At 46.8% G+C, this 12981-nt stretch overlaps 1 protein-coding gene across 5 annotated transcripts in view; it reads left to right on the forward strand.

Moving 5' to 3' along the window:
- Window positions 1–12981, forward strand: part of LOC147113769 (serine/threonine-protein phosphatase 2A 55 kDa regulatory subunit B beta isoform) — a 688656-nt gene that overhangs the window by 412787 nt on the left and 262888 nt on the right. The window contains exon 1 of one of the 5 annotated variants that reach the window (XM_085995088.1): window positions 1981–2077. The exons of the other annotated variants lie outside the window; for them this stretch is intronic. Within the exon in view, the coding sequence (XP_085851214.1) occupies window positions 2071–2077 (7 nt within the window). The 5' untranslated portion in view covers window positions 1981–2070. Of the gene's footprint in view, window positions 1–1980; window positions 2078–12981 lie in introns of those variants that run through there. 5 annotated transcript variants of the gene reach the window in all.

A 12981-nucleotide genomic window follows, 5' to 3' on the forward strand; every position in this document is an offset into this window, starting at 1 on the left:
CTTCCTGCATGTGAATGGTGTCCAACACATCAGGTCTGCGCCCTATCATTCCTCTACTAACGGCCTGGCAGAAAGGTTCGTGCAAACTTTGAAGCATGCCTTGAAGGCATCGCAAGGTCAGGGCTCAATCCACCAACGTCTGAACAGCTTCCTGTTGTCCTACAGGAACGAGCCGCATGCCACAACCAAAACTTCCCCCGCTTCGCTCATGATGAAGAGGCAGTTGCGGCCAAGTTTTGACTTATTCAAACCTCCAAGGGCAGAGCAGGTTGTCCATCATCAACAACAAGCTCAAGTTGAAAAGAGAGAGAAAAGAGCCAAGGAGAGACGGTTTCATCCTGGAGAGCACGTCCTAGCTCGAAACTACAACACTGGACCGAAATGGGTTCCTGCTTCGGTGATCGCGCAGACGGGCCCTGTGTCTTACACGGTTGAGACTGCTGAGGACGTCATCTGGAGAAGACACACAGATCAACTGTTGCTAGGAGCAGAGACAGCCACAGAGGCGCCAACGGCTGGTTGGCCTGAACTGTTTCCGGATGATACCGCAAACCAGCATCCTTTGCCACAGTGCTCTTCTCCAATACGGGAAGTCAAAGAGACTGTTCCACCTGTGCAAACTCCTGAGTTTCGACTGACACAGGCACCTTCTCTATCTAGGCCTGTGTCAATGCCTACTGCTGTGGAAGCCAACGATGATCGCCGGTATCCTGTCAGAGCGGTGACCTCCAAGACGCTTGGATCTGTAGGCTTAGTGACTTACCCACAAGACTGGGGCAGAATAAACCCCAGGGTAAAGTCAGGGTTTGAGGCAGTCTACCTCTACCTTTGGTTTGTTGAGTGCATTGAAAGTAACTTTCCTGTTGAGGAATAATGTGGACCTTTCATTCAAGAGGGGAGGAATATGTTATGTATTGTGTTCTCCTCCCACCTGTGGTGGCGCTGTCACAGCAGCTAAATGGTTGGGGTTGTTCTCTTGGTTAAGTTTTAGTTCCCTTTGTTCGGTACTCTCCAGAACCTTCTTTTTGGAATAAAACACCTCATGTTTGAATCTCTGAGTTCTGAGTCCTAATTGTGTCTAGGTAGAAAGGTACAGACACAACGCTCCCTAAACCTTTCCACCTCTCTCTCCTTTACGATGCTCCTTAAAACGATCTCTGGATGTCCCAAAGTGCTTCACAAGCAATTAATTACTTTTGAAGTGTAGTCACCGTTGTAACACAAGAAACACTGCAATCGATCCCAGACCGACCAGTGAGAGAGTGTCCATAAAGAAGATTTGGGCCTAGATCTTCAGGCTGACCAGTGTCCCCCCCCCCCCCCCCGAGAACAGGTAAGGTACCGCTCTGGTCTATAGAGCGAGCGTCCCAGTCGCACCAGTACTGGTGTGGGTCACCCCCGTCACCAGGATTTGAGATGAGATCTGCGCAAGGTCCTTTATGTTTTAAACAAGTGGACTTTGGTGACCAAACATCTGAGCAATGAGATAATGCACAGCATGTCGAGACTGTCCCATCACAGTGGGTTTGGGGCTTGTCCAAATCCTAATTCATTCAATTGCTGCTTAATTTCCGACGTTAGAATTTCATGTTCAAAGTGTGGAGAACATGACATGGGCTGAAATTTTGTTAGTGCGGCTCCAAGGAAAGGAAAGGAGGCACAATGTTTAAAAAAAAAAATTAGTGACAGTTTAGAAAATAATTTCAATGTCCACCTTACCTGAGAACGTGTTAGTTACATTGTTCTTTTATAACCTTAATTGGCATGACTTAAACTGCAGTGCAATCCTTTTTTTTCTCCCCCGGATTGGGGAAAACATTCAAAAATGGTTACCATAGCAACAGTTACTGTACATTACAATTGCAGCTAGGCCTCACTTCCAAACCGGTACAGAATAATGCATTCAAAATATCTGATGATTAAAGCATTTAGGCCAGCTTGTTGATTTTTTTTTCCCCAAGAAGAAGTGCAGTCCTTCAAAGAAGATGGTATTTAATCATCAAACAAATCCGTGTACCAGAAGTGAAGCACTGATTCCAGCAGAGAGCCTGAACAGGAAATGGCAACTCCATGAATTGTAAGTAGATATCAGTACAGATCTGGATATAACGTCACCTCACTGTGACATTCCCCATCCATCAGTAATTGTAGCAAGCTTCCTTGTGTAAGGTGCAGAAATCTTTGATGAAATGATTTTGCCAGGCTCCCACTGCAGCCAAGTGCAGTGTTGTCCAATACGATCGCCACTAGCCACGTGTGGCTAATTAGCAATCCAGGCGAGGCTAATTGCATTTCTGATGATGTAAATTTTTTTAAATGACCATTCGACACCGTTGTTGGGCATGTGATCTCAGTGCTCTCAATATTCGCACGGCGTGTGCAAAGGTTGCCAACTCTGGTTGAATGCGTTCCTGGAGGTTTCACCACATGCCCCCGCTCCCACATTCCCGCCATTAGTCGCCTGACACGGCCACCCTCGCGGTGCACCACCATCCCGCGGCCAGTTGGAAAGCGAGGAGGCTCTTCATTACCCAATTGGATCATTCTTGACTGTCAATCAAACAGCCTTTTCTTCCCATCGCCAACCTTTTTATAACTTAATGAACAAAAGTGTTCCAAGAGAATGAGAAAAACACAATTTTCTTTTAACGCCCCTGTGATTATTCCCCCCCCCCCCCCCGGGTGTTGCTCGCAGCAGTGTCCTGGAGATTAATCTTCAATTCCTGGAGACTCCAGGCCAATCCTGGAGGGTTGGCAACCCCTAGCACATGCATGTTAACTTTAATCTTTTTCTGCCTTTGTTGGTAAAATGGTAAGATGAATAGCCGAGTGTGCGAGTGTTTTTTGATTGTTGTGAGACGCTTGGTTACTGAATGGTGGCACTGGTAGATATTTGTTAAGTAAATATACACACAAAGTACATTCACCTGTATTATGTGTCAGACGTTTTCTACAAAATATTATGCGTGTGGGTAAAATGGTGTTGCCGTAGCCACATTTGTGACTAGTCAGTGTTTTCTATTGCATTGGGGTGTTGTACGAAGCTATACAGTCCAGCAGGCACCAACCTCAGCTGGGTTCGCTGATCTCAGCTGGAGCAGCGATTGACACATTATAATAGGCCAAGGAATCTTAGCACAGCGTGAGTCAACATCTTCAGGGGAGAGAGGAGCGAGAAGCGGAGAGAGACTGCAATCTGTTCACTTGCAAAAAATCAGGTCATGTGTAAATTATACAGCACGAGTGATGCAGCGAGACTGAATGCTGTGCAGTGCTGAATAAGGGATGGGCCAAAGAGTTTGATGTTTCCACTTGTGGGGAGCCCAAAACTAGAGGTCATGAATCTAAGATAGCCACTAATAAATCCAATAAGGAATTCAGGAGGAACTTCTTTACCCAGAGAGTGGTGAGAATGTGGAACTCGCTACCACAAGGAGTGGTTGAGGCGAATATCATAGATGCATTTAAGAGGAAGCTAGAAAAGTACACAAGGGAGAAAGGAATAGAAGGATATGTTGATAGGGTGAGATGAAGAGGGGTGGGAGGAGGCTCATGTGGAGCATAAAGAGCGGCACAGAATAGTTAGGCCAAATGCTGTAAATTTGTAATTTCTGTCATTCGTTATCTGATTGGTGGTCGGTGTCCAGGTGTTTAAAAAAAACTGGAGAGATCGGGATAGGACGTGGAGCTGGTGTAGAGTTAGTGGGGCCGCTGCAGATCGAAGCTTCTCCCATGAGGCCGGACTTTTATTGCTGCACTTTGGAGCACAGTGTGCTAGATATTGGGAATGAGTGTTTCCTAATGTGACATCTGCTGAGAATGGAAGTGCTCTGAGTGGACTCCTTGCTGTGAATTAATTATTAAACAGCAGCTTCATCTGTCTTGGATTTGTTGCAGCGACAACCTGTCATATCTTGAGTTTAATTTCTTGTGCTAGCTTTGCCTTTGGTTGCACAGCAATGGTTAAACATTCCTAGAATTTGCATCAGCAAGTACATTTGCTAAGCCTACAAAAATAAGGTAGAGAACTGCAGGGAATCCTGGTCAATTCTGTGGGGGTTTGTTTGTGAAATCTGGAGGTGTGCAGTGAAAAATTGAAAAAACAGTAATTTCTGTATACCAGACAGGACTTGGTCTCGAAGTGGGTTAACATATTGACCTTTCACCTTCAGGAACTGAGTTTAAATCCAGCCCAGTCTGATTGGATGAAAGTCCGTGTGTGGGCTGCAGAGGTTAAATGTACAATGAGTCTGGACAATCTCAACTCGTGGACATGGGGGTCAAAGTGCAAAAATGTCCCCTATTACGACAGCAATGAACTCTAATGGGGCAGATTGCCTCTGGTCTATGTGAAAATAAATCATTTAACCTGCTTAGAAAGAATGAGGTTTATGATTTCTTCACATACAAGCACACAGAGGAAGTCGTGTAAATTGGCAATCTCACACAGGATGGTTTGGTGTGGGATTGCAAGTGGTCACAGCAGTGCCGTATGGGTAATAACAACAGAAAATGCTGGAAAAACTCAACAGGCCAGGCAGCATCCGTGGAGAGAGAAACAGTTAACGTTTCAGGTCGAAGACCTTTCGTCAGAACTGGAAAAAAGCGGGAAATGGAAAGCAAGTTTAGGGGCTAGGAAAAGGGGGAGGGGATGAAAGAACAAAAGGGAAGGTCAGTGATAGAATAGAAAGCAGGAGAGATTAAGAGACATTTAGAGACATTAAGAGATATTCAAGGCAAGGGGAGGTGGAAATGGGACAGGTTAAGGAACAAAGGATGGCTCTAGATGAAGTGTGAATTGCGCTGGCAGAATGAAGGACAGCCATATGCGCACAAAAAAACAATGTAAACAATAAACGGACAGCTTGTTAAACAAGAATTGCTTCATGAATCACTGCAATTAAGCAAATTGAGTGGAACAATTAAATATTTCCTTCAATCAATTGCATGCATGTAATGTGGACCTTTTTTGTTTGATGCTGTGTTTGTCTGTCCTCGTGAATTGAAAATGCAAGACTATATTCCCCGTTGAGTACAGCAGTCACCTTGAAGGATAGGATCTGGGTTTGCTCGCACAGTTCCTCACATGGCGAGTGTAAGATCTCGGGCAGACTGCTATGGATCCAGAAGCAAGGTGATTCCCTAAAAAAAGAGGAAAATTGGATCAAGAGACAACCAAGCTTGCTCTAGCACCCATCTGATTGAATGGCTACGCTGCGACATTCAGCAGTGTCTTGTGGCAGCTTGTCTGCCCCCCAGCAATTGGTGTGAGGTCTGCCAAAATTGCAGAATCATCCTGCAATGCAAAGATAAACCCCAGCTCCTATTCTCTACTGCTAACCATCTTCTTAAACCCCTCTCCCCTGTCTCCTCCACCCTCACTTCTGATAACAAGTGTGAGGAGCTCATGGACTTCTTTATCTCTAAGATTGAGACCATCCGTTCAGCTGCCTCTGCCACTTCCCTCCCTTCCTTCCCCTAGCCCACCGGGCCAAACTTCCTCTAAGGTCCCCCCCTGCCCCAGCCCTGCACTCGCATCGTTTTCCAGTTTCTCTCCGATCTCCCCTTATGACCTCTCTGTGCTCATCTTGTCCGTGAGACCCACCTCCTGCTCCCTCGACTCTATTCCCACCAAACTGCTGACCACCCAACTTCCTTTTCTGGCTCCCATGTTAACTGATATTGTTAATGGTTCTCTCTCCTCAGGTACTGTCCCCCTCTCCCTCAAATCAGCCGTTATCACCGCTCTCCTCAAATAACCAACGCTTGATTCCTCCGTCCTTGCAAACTACCGCCCCATCTCCAACCTCCCTTTCCTCTCCAAAGTCCTGGAACGTGTTGTCGCCTCCCAAATCCGTGCCCATCTTTCCCACAATTCCATGTTTGAATCCCTCCAATCAGGTTTCTGCCCTCGCCACAGTACCGAACAGCGCTCATCAAAGTCACAAATGACATCCTTTGTGACTGTGACAAAGGTAAACTATCCCTCTTCATCCTTGACTTATCTGCAGCCTTTGACACGGTTGACCACTCCATCCTTCTCCAATGCCTCTCCACTGTTGTCCAGCTGGGTGGGATTGCACTCACCTGGTTCCATTCTTATCTATCTAATCATAGCCAGAGAATCACCTGCAACGGCTTCTCCCCGCTCCCGCATCGTTACCTCTGGTGTCTCCCAAGGATCTATCCTTGGCCCCCTCCTATTTCTCATCTACATGTTGCCCCTTGGTGACATCATCTGAAAACACAGCACCAGTTTCCACATGTACACCGACGACACCCAGCTCTACCTCACTACCTCTCCTCGCGACCCCTCCACAGTGTCTAAATTGTCAGACTGCTTGTCCGACACACAGTTCTGGATGAGCAAAAATTTTCTCCAGTTAAATATTGGGAAGACCGAAGCCATTGTTTTCGGTCCCCGCCACAAACTCTGTTCTCTAGCCACTGACTCCATCCCTCTCCCTAACATCTGTCTGAGGCCGAACCACACTGTTCGCAACCTTGGTGTCATATTTGACCCTGAAATGAGCTTCCAACCACATATCCGCAGCATAACAAAGACCACCTATTTCCACCTCTGTAACATCGCCCATCTCCGCCCTTGCCTCACCTCATCCGCTGCTGAAACCCTCATCCATGCCTTTGTTACCTCTTGACTTGACTATTCCAACGCACTCCTGGCTGGCCTCCCACATTCCACCCTATGTAAACTTGAGGTGATCCAAACCTCTGCTGCCCATGTCCTAACTCGCACCAAGTCCCGTTCGCCTGTCACCCCTGTGCTCGCTGACCTACCTTGGCTCCCGGTTAAGCAGCGCCTCGATTTCAAAATTCTCATCCTTGTTTTCAAATCCCTCCATGGCCTCGCCCCTTCCTAGCTCTGTAATTGGGTTTTTACAACAATCGGGTGGCTTTTATGGGAATCCAAAACTCGGCTGCCCGTGTCCTAACTCGCACCAAGTCCCGTTCGCCCATCACCCCTGTGCTCGCTGACCTACATTGGCACCCGGTTAAGCAGCGCCTCATCCTTGTTTTCAAATCACTCCTTGGCCTCGCCCCTTCCTATCTCTGTAATCTCCTTCAGCCCCACAACCCCCCAAGATATCTGCGCTCCTCTAATTCTTCCCTCTTGAGGATCCCTGATTATAATCGCTCAACCTTTGGTGGCCATGCCTTCTGTTGCCTAGGCCCTAAGCTCTGGAATTCTCTCCCTAAACCGCTCCGCCTCACTACCTCTCTTTCCTCCTTTAAGACGCTCCTTAAAACCTACCTCTTTGACCAAGCTTTTGGTCACCTGCCCTAATTTATCCTTATGTGGATCGGTGTCAAAGATTTTGTCTTAAAATAACTCTTGTGAAGCGCCTTGGAACGTTTTACTACATTAAAGGTGCTATCTAAACACAAGTTGTTGTTGTTGTTGAAGGGAGCTAATGAGAGGGAGTGAAAATCTCTCCATTTAAAAATAAATAGCCTTGGTAATTGTGACATTAGTTGTGCAGTGAAAAACAACATAATCTGAAGGACACCACAATGGTATGTCTGATTATGTAGCAGATATTTGGTTTGTGTCAGAGCTTGGGATCTGGGTTTTCAGTGATATCTGCAGAAAGCTCCTCACTATGCAGAAGACTGGAGGAATTCCACATCCATGCATTCCCAGTGACCTGGACGATGGGTGTTAAATAACCAGTGAAGGAAGAATGGGGGGAGGCCAGAAAGGACCAGTGCTTGGAAGATGAGGCCCTGTTTGCATTCTGCAATTCATTCCTTTTATTGTTTCCCTTTCATTTAATCCTCTAGTGCATACTTGTGAATGCCTCTGTGCTTATCTCCACTTCCTCAACATTGTCCATCTACACTTCACCCCACTGACAGGGAAACCCTCATCCACATCTTGCTCGCATCCAGCCTCGACTTCTCTGACGCTCATTTTTCCCAGCACCTTCTCTGTTCCTCCATGCCATCTGTTTTCACTTCAATGGAATGCTTCTCAGTGTTTTATATTGTGTTATGGTACTATGTAAATGTAAGTTGTTAAATCCAGGGGCTGCATATGTTGCACGTACAAGGTCTGCTTCATCAGAAATTCATCTTTGAATGTTTCTGTTGATTTATATCCATTTTCTCTCCTAAACGTAAAGGAGTGAAATGGGGAAAATAAAACCCCGCAGCATGTAAATGATTTTTTTAAATAGCCCAGATTGGGCTTTGCTTTATAAATGAACGTTTGCCTTGTATAGCTGTCAAAGCCTCCATACCTCACCCCACTGCTGCAGAAACCCTCACCACATCTTCCTCACCTCTGGGCTTGACCTTGCCAGTGCTCACTTGCCCGAGCTCATCTGCTGCTCCTCGAGGTCCGACGGAGTCCTTGTGTATCTTTTTCTTCTTTTTTTCTTTCTTGCTCTCCTAAAGTCACAGATTCCTTGCTAAAGTACGGTTCCACAGATGCTGAGCATCGTCCGGTACCTCGCGTAAGTGACCATTCCTTGTACAACAACAACTTGCATTTATATAATTTAGAAACATAGAAGATAGGAGCAGGAGTAGGCCATTCGGCCCCTCGAGCCTGCTCCGCCATTCAATGAGATCATGGCTGATCATCCAAATTCAGTACCCTGTTCCTGCCTTCTCTCCATATCCCTTGATCCCTTTAGCCTTAAGAAATATATCCAACTCCTTCTTGAATATATTTAATGAATTGGCCTCTACTGCCTTCTTTGGTAGAGAATTCCACAGGTTCACCACTCTCTCTGGGTGAAGAAATTCCTCCTCATCGCTGTCCTAAATGGCTTACCCCTTATCCTTAGACTGTGACCCCTGGTTCTGGACTCCCTGACCATCGGTAACATCCTTCCAGCATCTAGTCTGTCTAGTCCTGTTAGAATTTTATAAGTTTCGATGAGATCCCCTCTCATTCTTCTAAACTCCAGTCACTACAAGCCCAATCAACCCAATCTCTCCTCATACGTCATTCCTGCCATCCCAGGTATCAGCCTGGTAAATCTTCGCTGCACTCCTTCCATAGCAAGAACTTCCTTCCTCAGATAAGGTGACCAAAACTGCACACAATACTCAAGATGTGGTCTCACCAAGGCCCTGTACAACTGCAGCAAGACATCCTTGTTCCTGTACTCAAACCCTCTCGCTACGAAGGCCAACATACCATTTGCCTTCTTAACCGCCTGCTGCACCTGCATGCTTACTTTCAGCGACTGGTGCACAAGGACGCCCAGGTCTCGTTGCACTTCCCCTTCTCTCAATCTATTGCCATTCAGATAATAATCTGCCTTCCTGTTTTTGACACCAAAGTGGATAACCTCGCATTTATCCACGTTATATTGCATCTGCCATGCTTCTGCCCAATCTCCCAACCGGTCCAAATGATAGTGGAGTTTCTCGGCATCCTCCTCACAGCACACACTCCCACCCAGCTTTGTGTCATCTGCAAACTTGGAGATATTACATCTAGTTCCCTTGTCCAAATCATTAATATATATTGTGAATAGCTGGGGTCCAAGGACCGATCCCTGTGGTATCCCACTAGTCACTGCCTGCCACTGGGAAAAAGAGCCGTTTATTCCAACTCTTTGCTTTCTGCCTGCCAACCAGTTCTCTATCCAAGTCAATACCTTGCCCCCAATCCCATGTGCCTTAATTTTACACACTAATCTCTTATGCAGGTCCTTATCGAAAGCCTTTTGAAAATCCAAATCCACCACATCCACTGGTTCTCCCTTATGTATTTTACCAGTTACATCCTCAAAAAATTCCAGTAGATTAGTCAAGCACGATTTACCTTTTGTAAATCCATGTTGACTTTGTCCGATCCGGTCACTTTTTTCCAAGTGCTCTGCTATTGCATCCTTTATAATGGACTCTAGCATTTTCCCCACTACCGATGTCAGGCTTACCAGTCTGTAATTCCCCATTTTCTCTCTACCATCGTTTTTGAACAGTGGGGTAACATTAGCTATCCGCCAATCCATGGGTACTGTTCCAGAGTCTATTGAATTTTGGAAGATGACCAGCAATGCAACTATTATTTCTAGGGCCACTTCCTTAAGTACCCTAGGATGTAGATTATCAGGCCCTGGGGATTTATCGGCTCTCAATCCCATCAATTTCCCTAACACCATTTCCCTACAAATACTGATTTCTATCAGTTCCTCCCTTTCATTAGACCCTATGTTCCCTGACATCTTTGGGAGGTTATTTGTGTCCTCCTTTGTGAAGACAGAACCAAAGTATGTATTTAATTGGTCTGCCATTTCTTTGTTCCCCATTATAAATTCCCCTGATTCTGACTGCAAGGGACCTACGCTTGACTTCACCAATCTTTTTCTCTTCATACATATCTATAAAAGCTTTTACAGTCAGTTTTTACGTTTCCTGCAAGCTTACTCTCATACTCTATTTTCCTCCTCTTAATTAATCCCTTTGCACTCCTTTGTTGGATCCTAAACTGCTCCCAATCCTCAGGTTTACTGCTTTTTCTGGCCAATTTATATGTCCTCTCTTTGGATCTTATGCTATCCCTAATTTCCCTTGTTAGCCACGGTTGAATCACCTTTTTTGTTTTATTTTTAGGCCAAACTGGGATGAACAAATTCTGTCGTTCATCCATGCGATCTTTGAATGTTTGCCATTGCCCATCCACCGTCAACTATTAGGCCAATTAAGGAAAAGCCGGTTATAGGTGACGTCAGCGAGTGACGTTTCATCTGTCAAGAGCTTTTGACAGATGAAATGTCAGCGTTTGACGGCTCTGTGAAGCTGTCAAACACTGATAATCTGTCCTCTAATTTGAGCCCTTCCACTCCGGCTCGGTTAGAGATCTCCCCTGAGCAGAAAGCAGAAGGCTGCAGCTTTTGACACTTCAGCGGCCATTCTGCTTTCTGTGCCGGTGAGATGAGGGACTCCCAAGACCTGAAGGGATGAAGCCTGCAGGAAGAAGTAAAGGTAAGTACAACTTATTAAAACACTTTACACACACCTCACACACTCACCTCTCTACACTTGCACTCATCACTCACCTGCACACCGGACATCTCAGCCCCTCCGACCCCCTCAGACCCACGGCTCGCCTCCTTGATCCTGGCAAGGTTCGTAGCCGTGGGGAAGCCCATACTTGAGGGCTGAAAATAGGGATTCTCAAAAAAACTGCCTGCTAACTACCTGTTAACAGGCAGTTAATTGGCACTAATCCCCTTCCCGCCTTGGGGAGGCGGCTCCCAGCGCGGGTCGGCTACGCGCCTCCTGGGAAGATGACACGATTTTCCCGGCAGTCCCGGCTCCTTACCCGCCTCCCCAGGGCTGGCAAAATTCCCCCCTAAGTCTCTGTCGCGCCGTGTCTGCCTCTGTCTCGCCGTGTCTGCCTCTGTCTCGCCGCGTCTGCCTCTGTCTCGCCGCGTCTGCCTCTGTCTGGCCGCGTCTGCCTCTGTCTCGCCGCGTCTGCCTCTGTCTCGCCGCGTCTGCCTCTGTCTCGCCGCGTCTGCCTCTGTCTCGCCGCGTCTGCCTCTGTCTCGCCGCGCCTGCCTCTGTCTGGCCGCGCCTGCCTCTGTCTGGCCGCGCCTGCCTCTGTCTGGCCGCGCCTGCCTCTGTCTGGCCGCGCCTGCCTCTGTCTGGCCGCGCCTGCCTCTGTCTGGCCGCGCCTGCCTCTGTCTGGCCGCGCCTGCCTCTGCCTGGCCGCGCCTGCCTCTGCCTGGCCGCGCCTGCCTCTCTCTCCCTCTCTCTCCCCCTTCTCTCTCCCTTCTCTTTCCCTCTCTCCCCCTTCTCTCTCTCGCCCTCTCGCTCTCTCTCGCTGTGTGTCTCTCCCTTTATTGAGTGTGAGAGACTGTTGCCAGCTGCTGACCGTGATCTGTGCCGTTTCTGATCTGGCAGATTTTTCCCACCCTGGGATATAGAAGCCAATTATAGTCCATCCCCTCCTGCCCCTGGCCTGAGGTCAGCTAATCGAGCCTGGGGCCTTCATTATAACTCGGGCAAGTAGGCAGCCTTGCACATCTGAAAAAGCTCACAATACTACTGCTGACATGAAGGAAACAGGAGAGGTGAAAAGTACCCGTATCGTAGAATAATTTTAAAAAATGTAATCTAGCCTGGAATACAATAAATTACACCCTCATAAAACATCGGTTTTAATTTAACAATTCCACGAGGAATTAAATATTTGCTGTTTAGTGCTCTGAATAGTGAGTCTGTGCAGCTGTACTCTGTAATTGTGCTAAATTATTATGAGTTTATAGTTCATTAGGTTTCATTTTAGCGGAAGAGCTGCACATTGGCTCCTTTGATCATTGGAAGCGCTGTTAGACTGACTTGCTGTTAGATTGTGGCTCCAGGAGCTTGTATCCCTCCATCTGCGGCAGTCAGCGACTGGGGCATTGCTGCTATTAATAGCTGCTGGTGCCACGCTAACACTCAGCTGCGGGCCACAGGTCTACTGGAGACATCCAGATGGTAACAGATAATAACCTGAAACTGTCCCCAGGCAGCTGCATGGGTGTGTAGTGTGCTCGCAGGGTCATATCTTGACACGATGCCTAAGGCAAACATTGTGTTGATTGTACAGTACGCGTCCCTTCCTCATTCCTCGACTGGCTGTTCAGAGCCTGGCTGTGGTGCCAAGTGATTTGAATGTTGTTTAGCTGTAGATTCATATCAGATGTTTGCATTATTTCCAGGTTGCCTTGTGTTTTTAAAATTTAATATTAGTTTCTTCCAACAGCGTCAGTATGAGTAGAACAAAACTCTCTAATAGTTCAGAAATAATGAACTATAACTTGCAAACATTTTATTAAAGGGGCAACATATTCTGCTGAAATGTCCCATCTCATGAATAGAATCATACAGCATAGAAGGAGGCCACTCGCTGTCTTTTTGAAAGAGCTATCCATTAAGTCCTGCTCTTTACCCATAGTCCTGCAAATTTTTCCTTTTCAAGTATACATCCACTTCCCTTTAGAAAGTTAGCAT

This window comes from Somniosus microcephalus, chromosome 8 (assembly GCF_052327205.1).
Source record: "Somniosus microcephalus isolate GS21.2 chromosome 8, FLI_Smic_1.0, whole genome shotgun sequence".
Classification (NCBI taxonomy): Eukaryota; Metazoa; Chordata; class Chondrichthyes; order Squaliformes; family Somniosidae; genus Somniosus; species Somniosus microcephalus.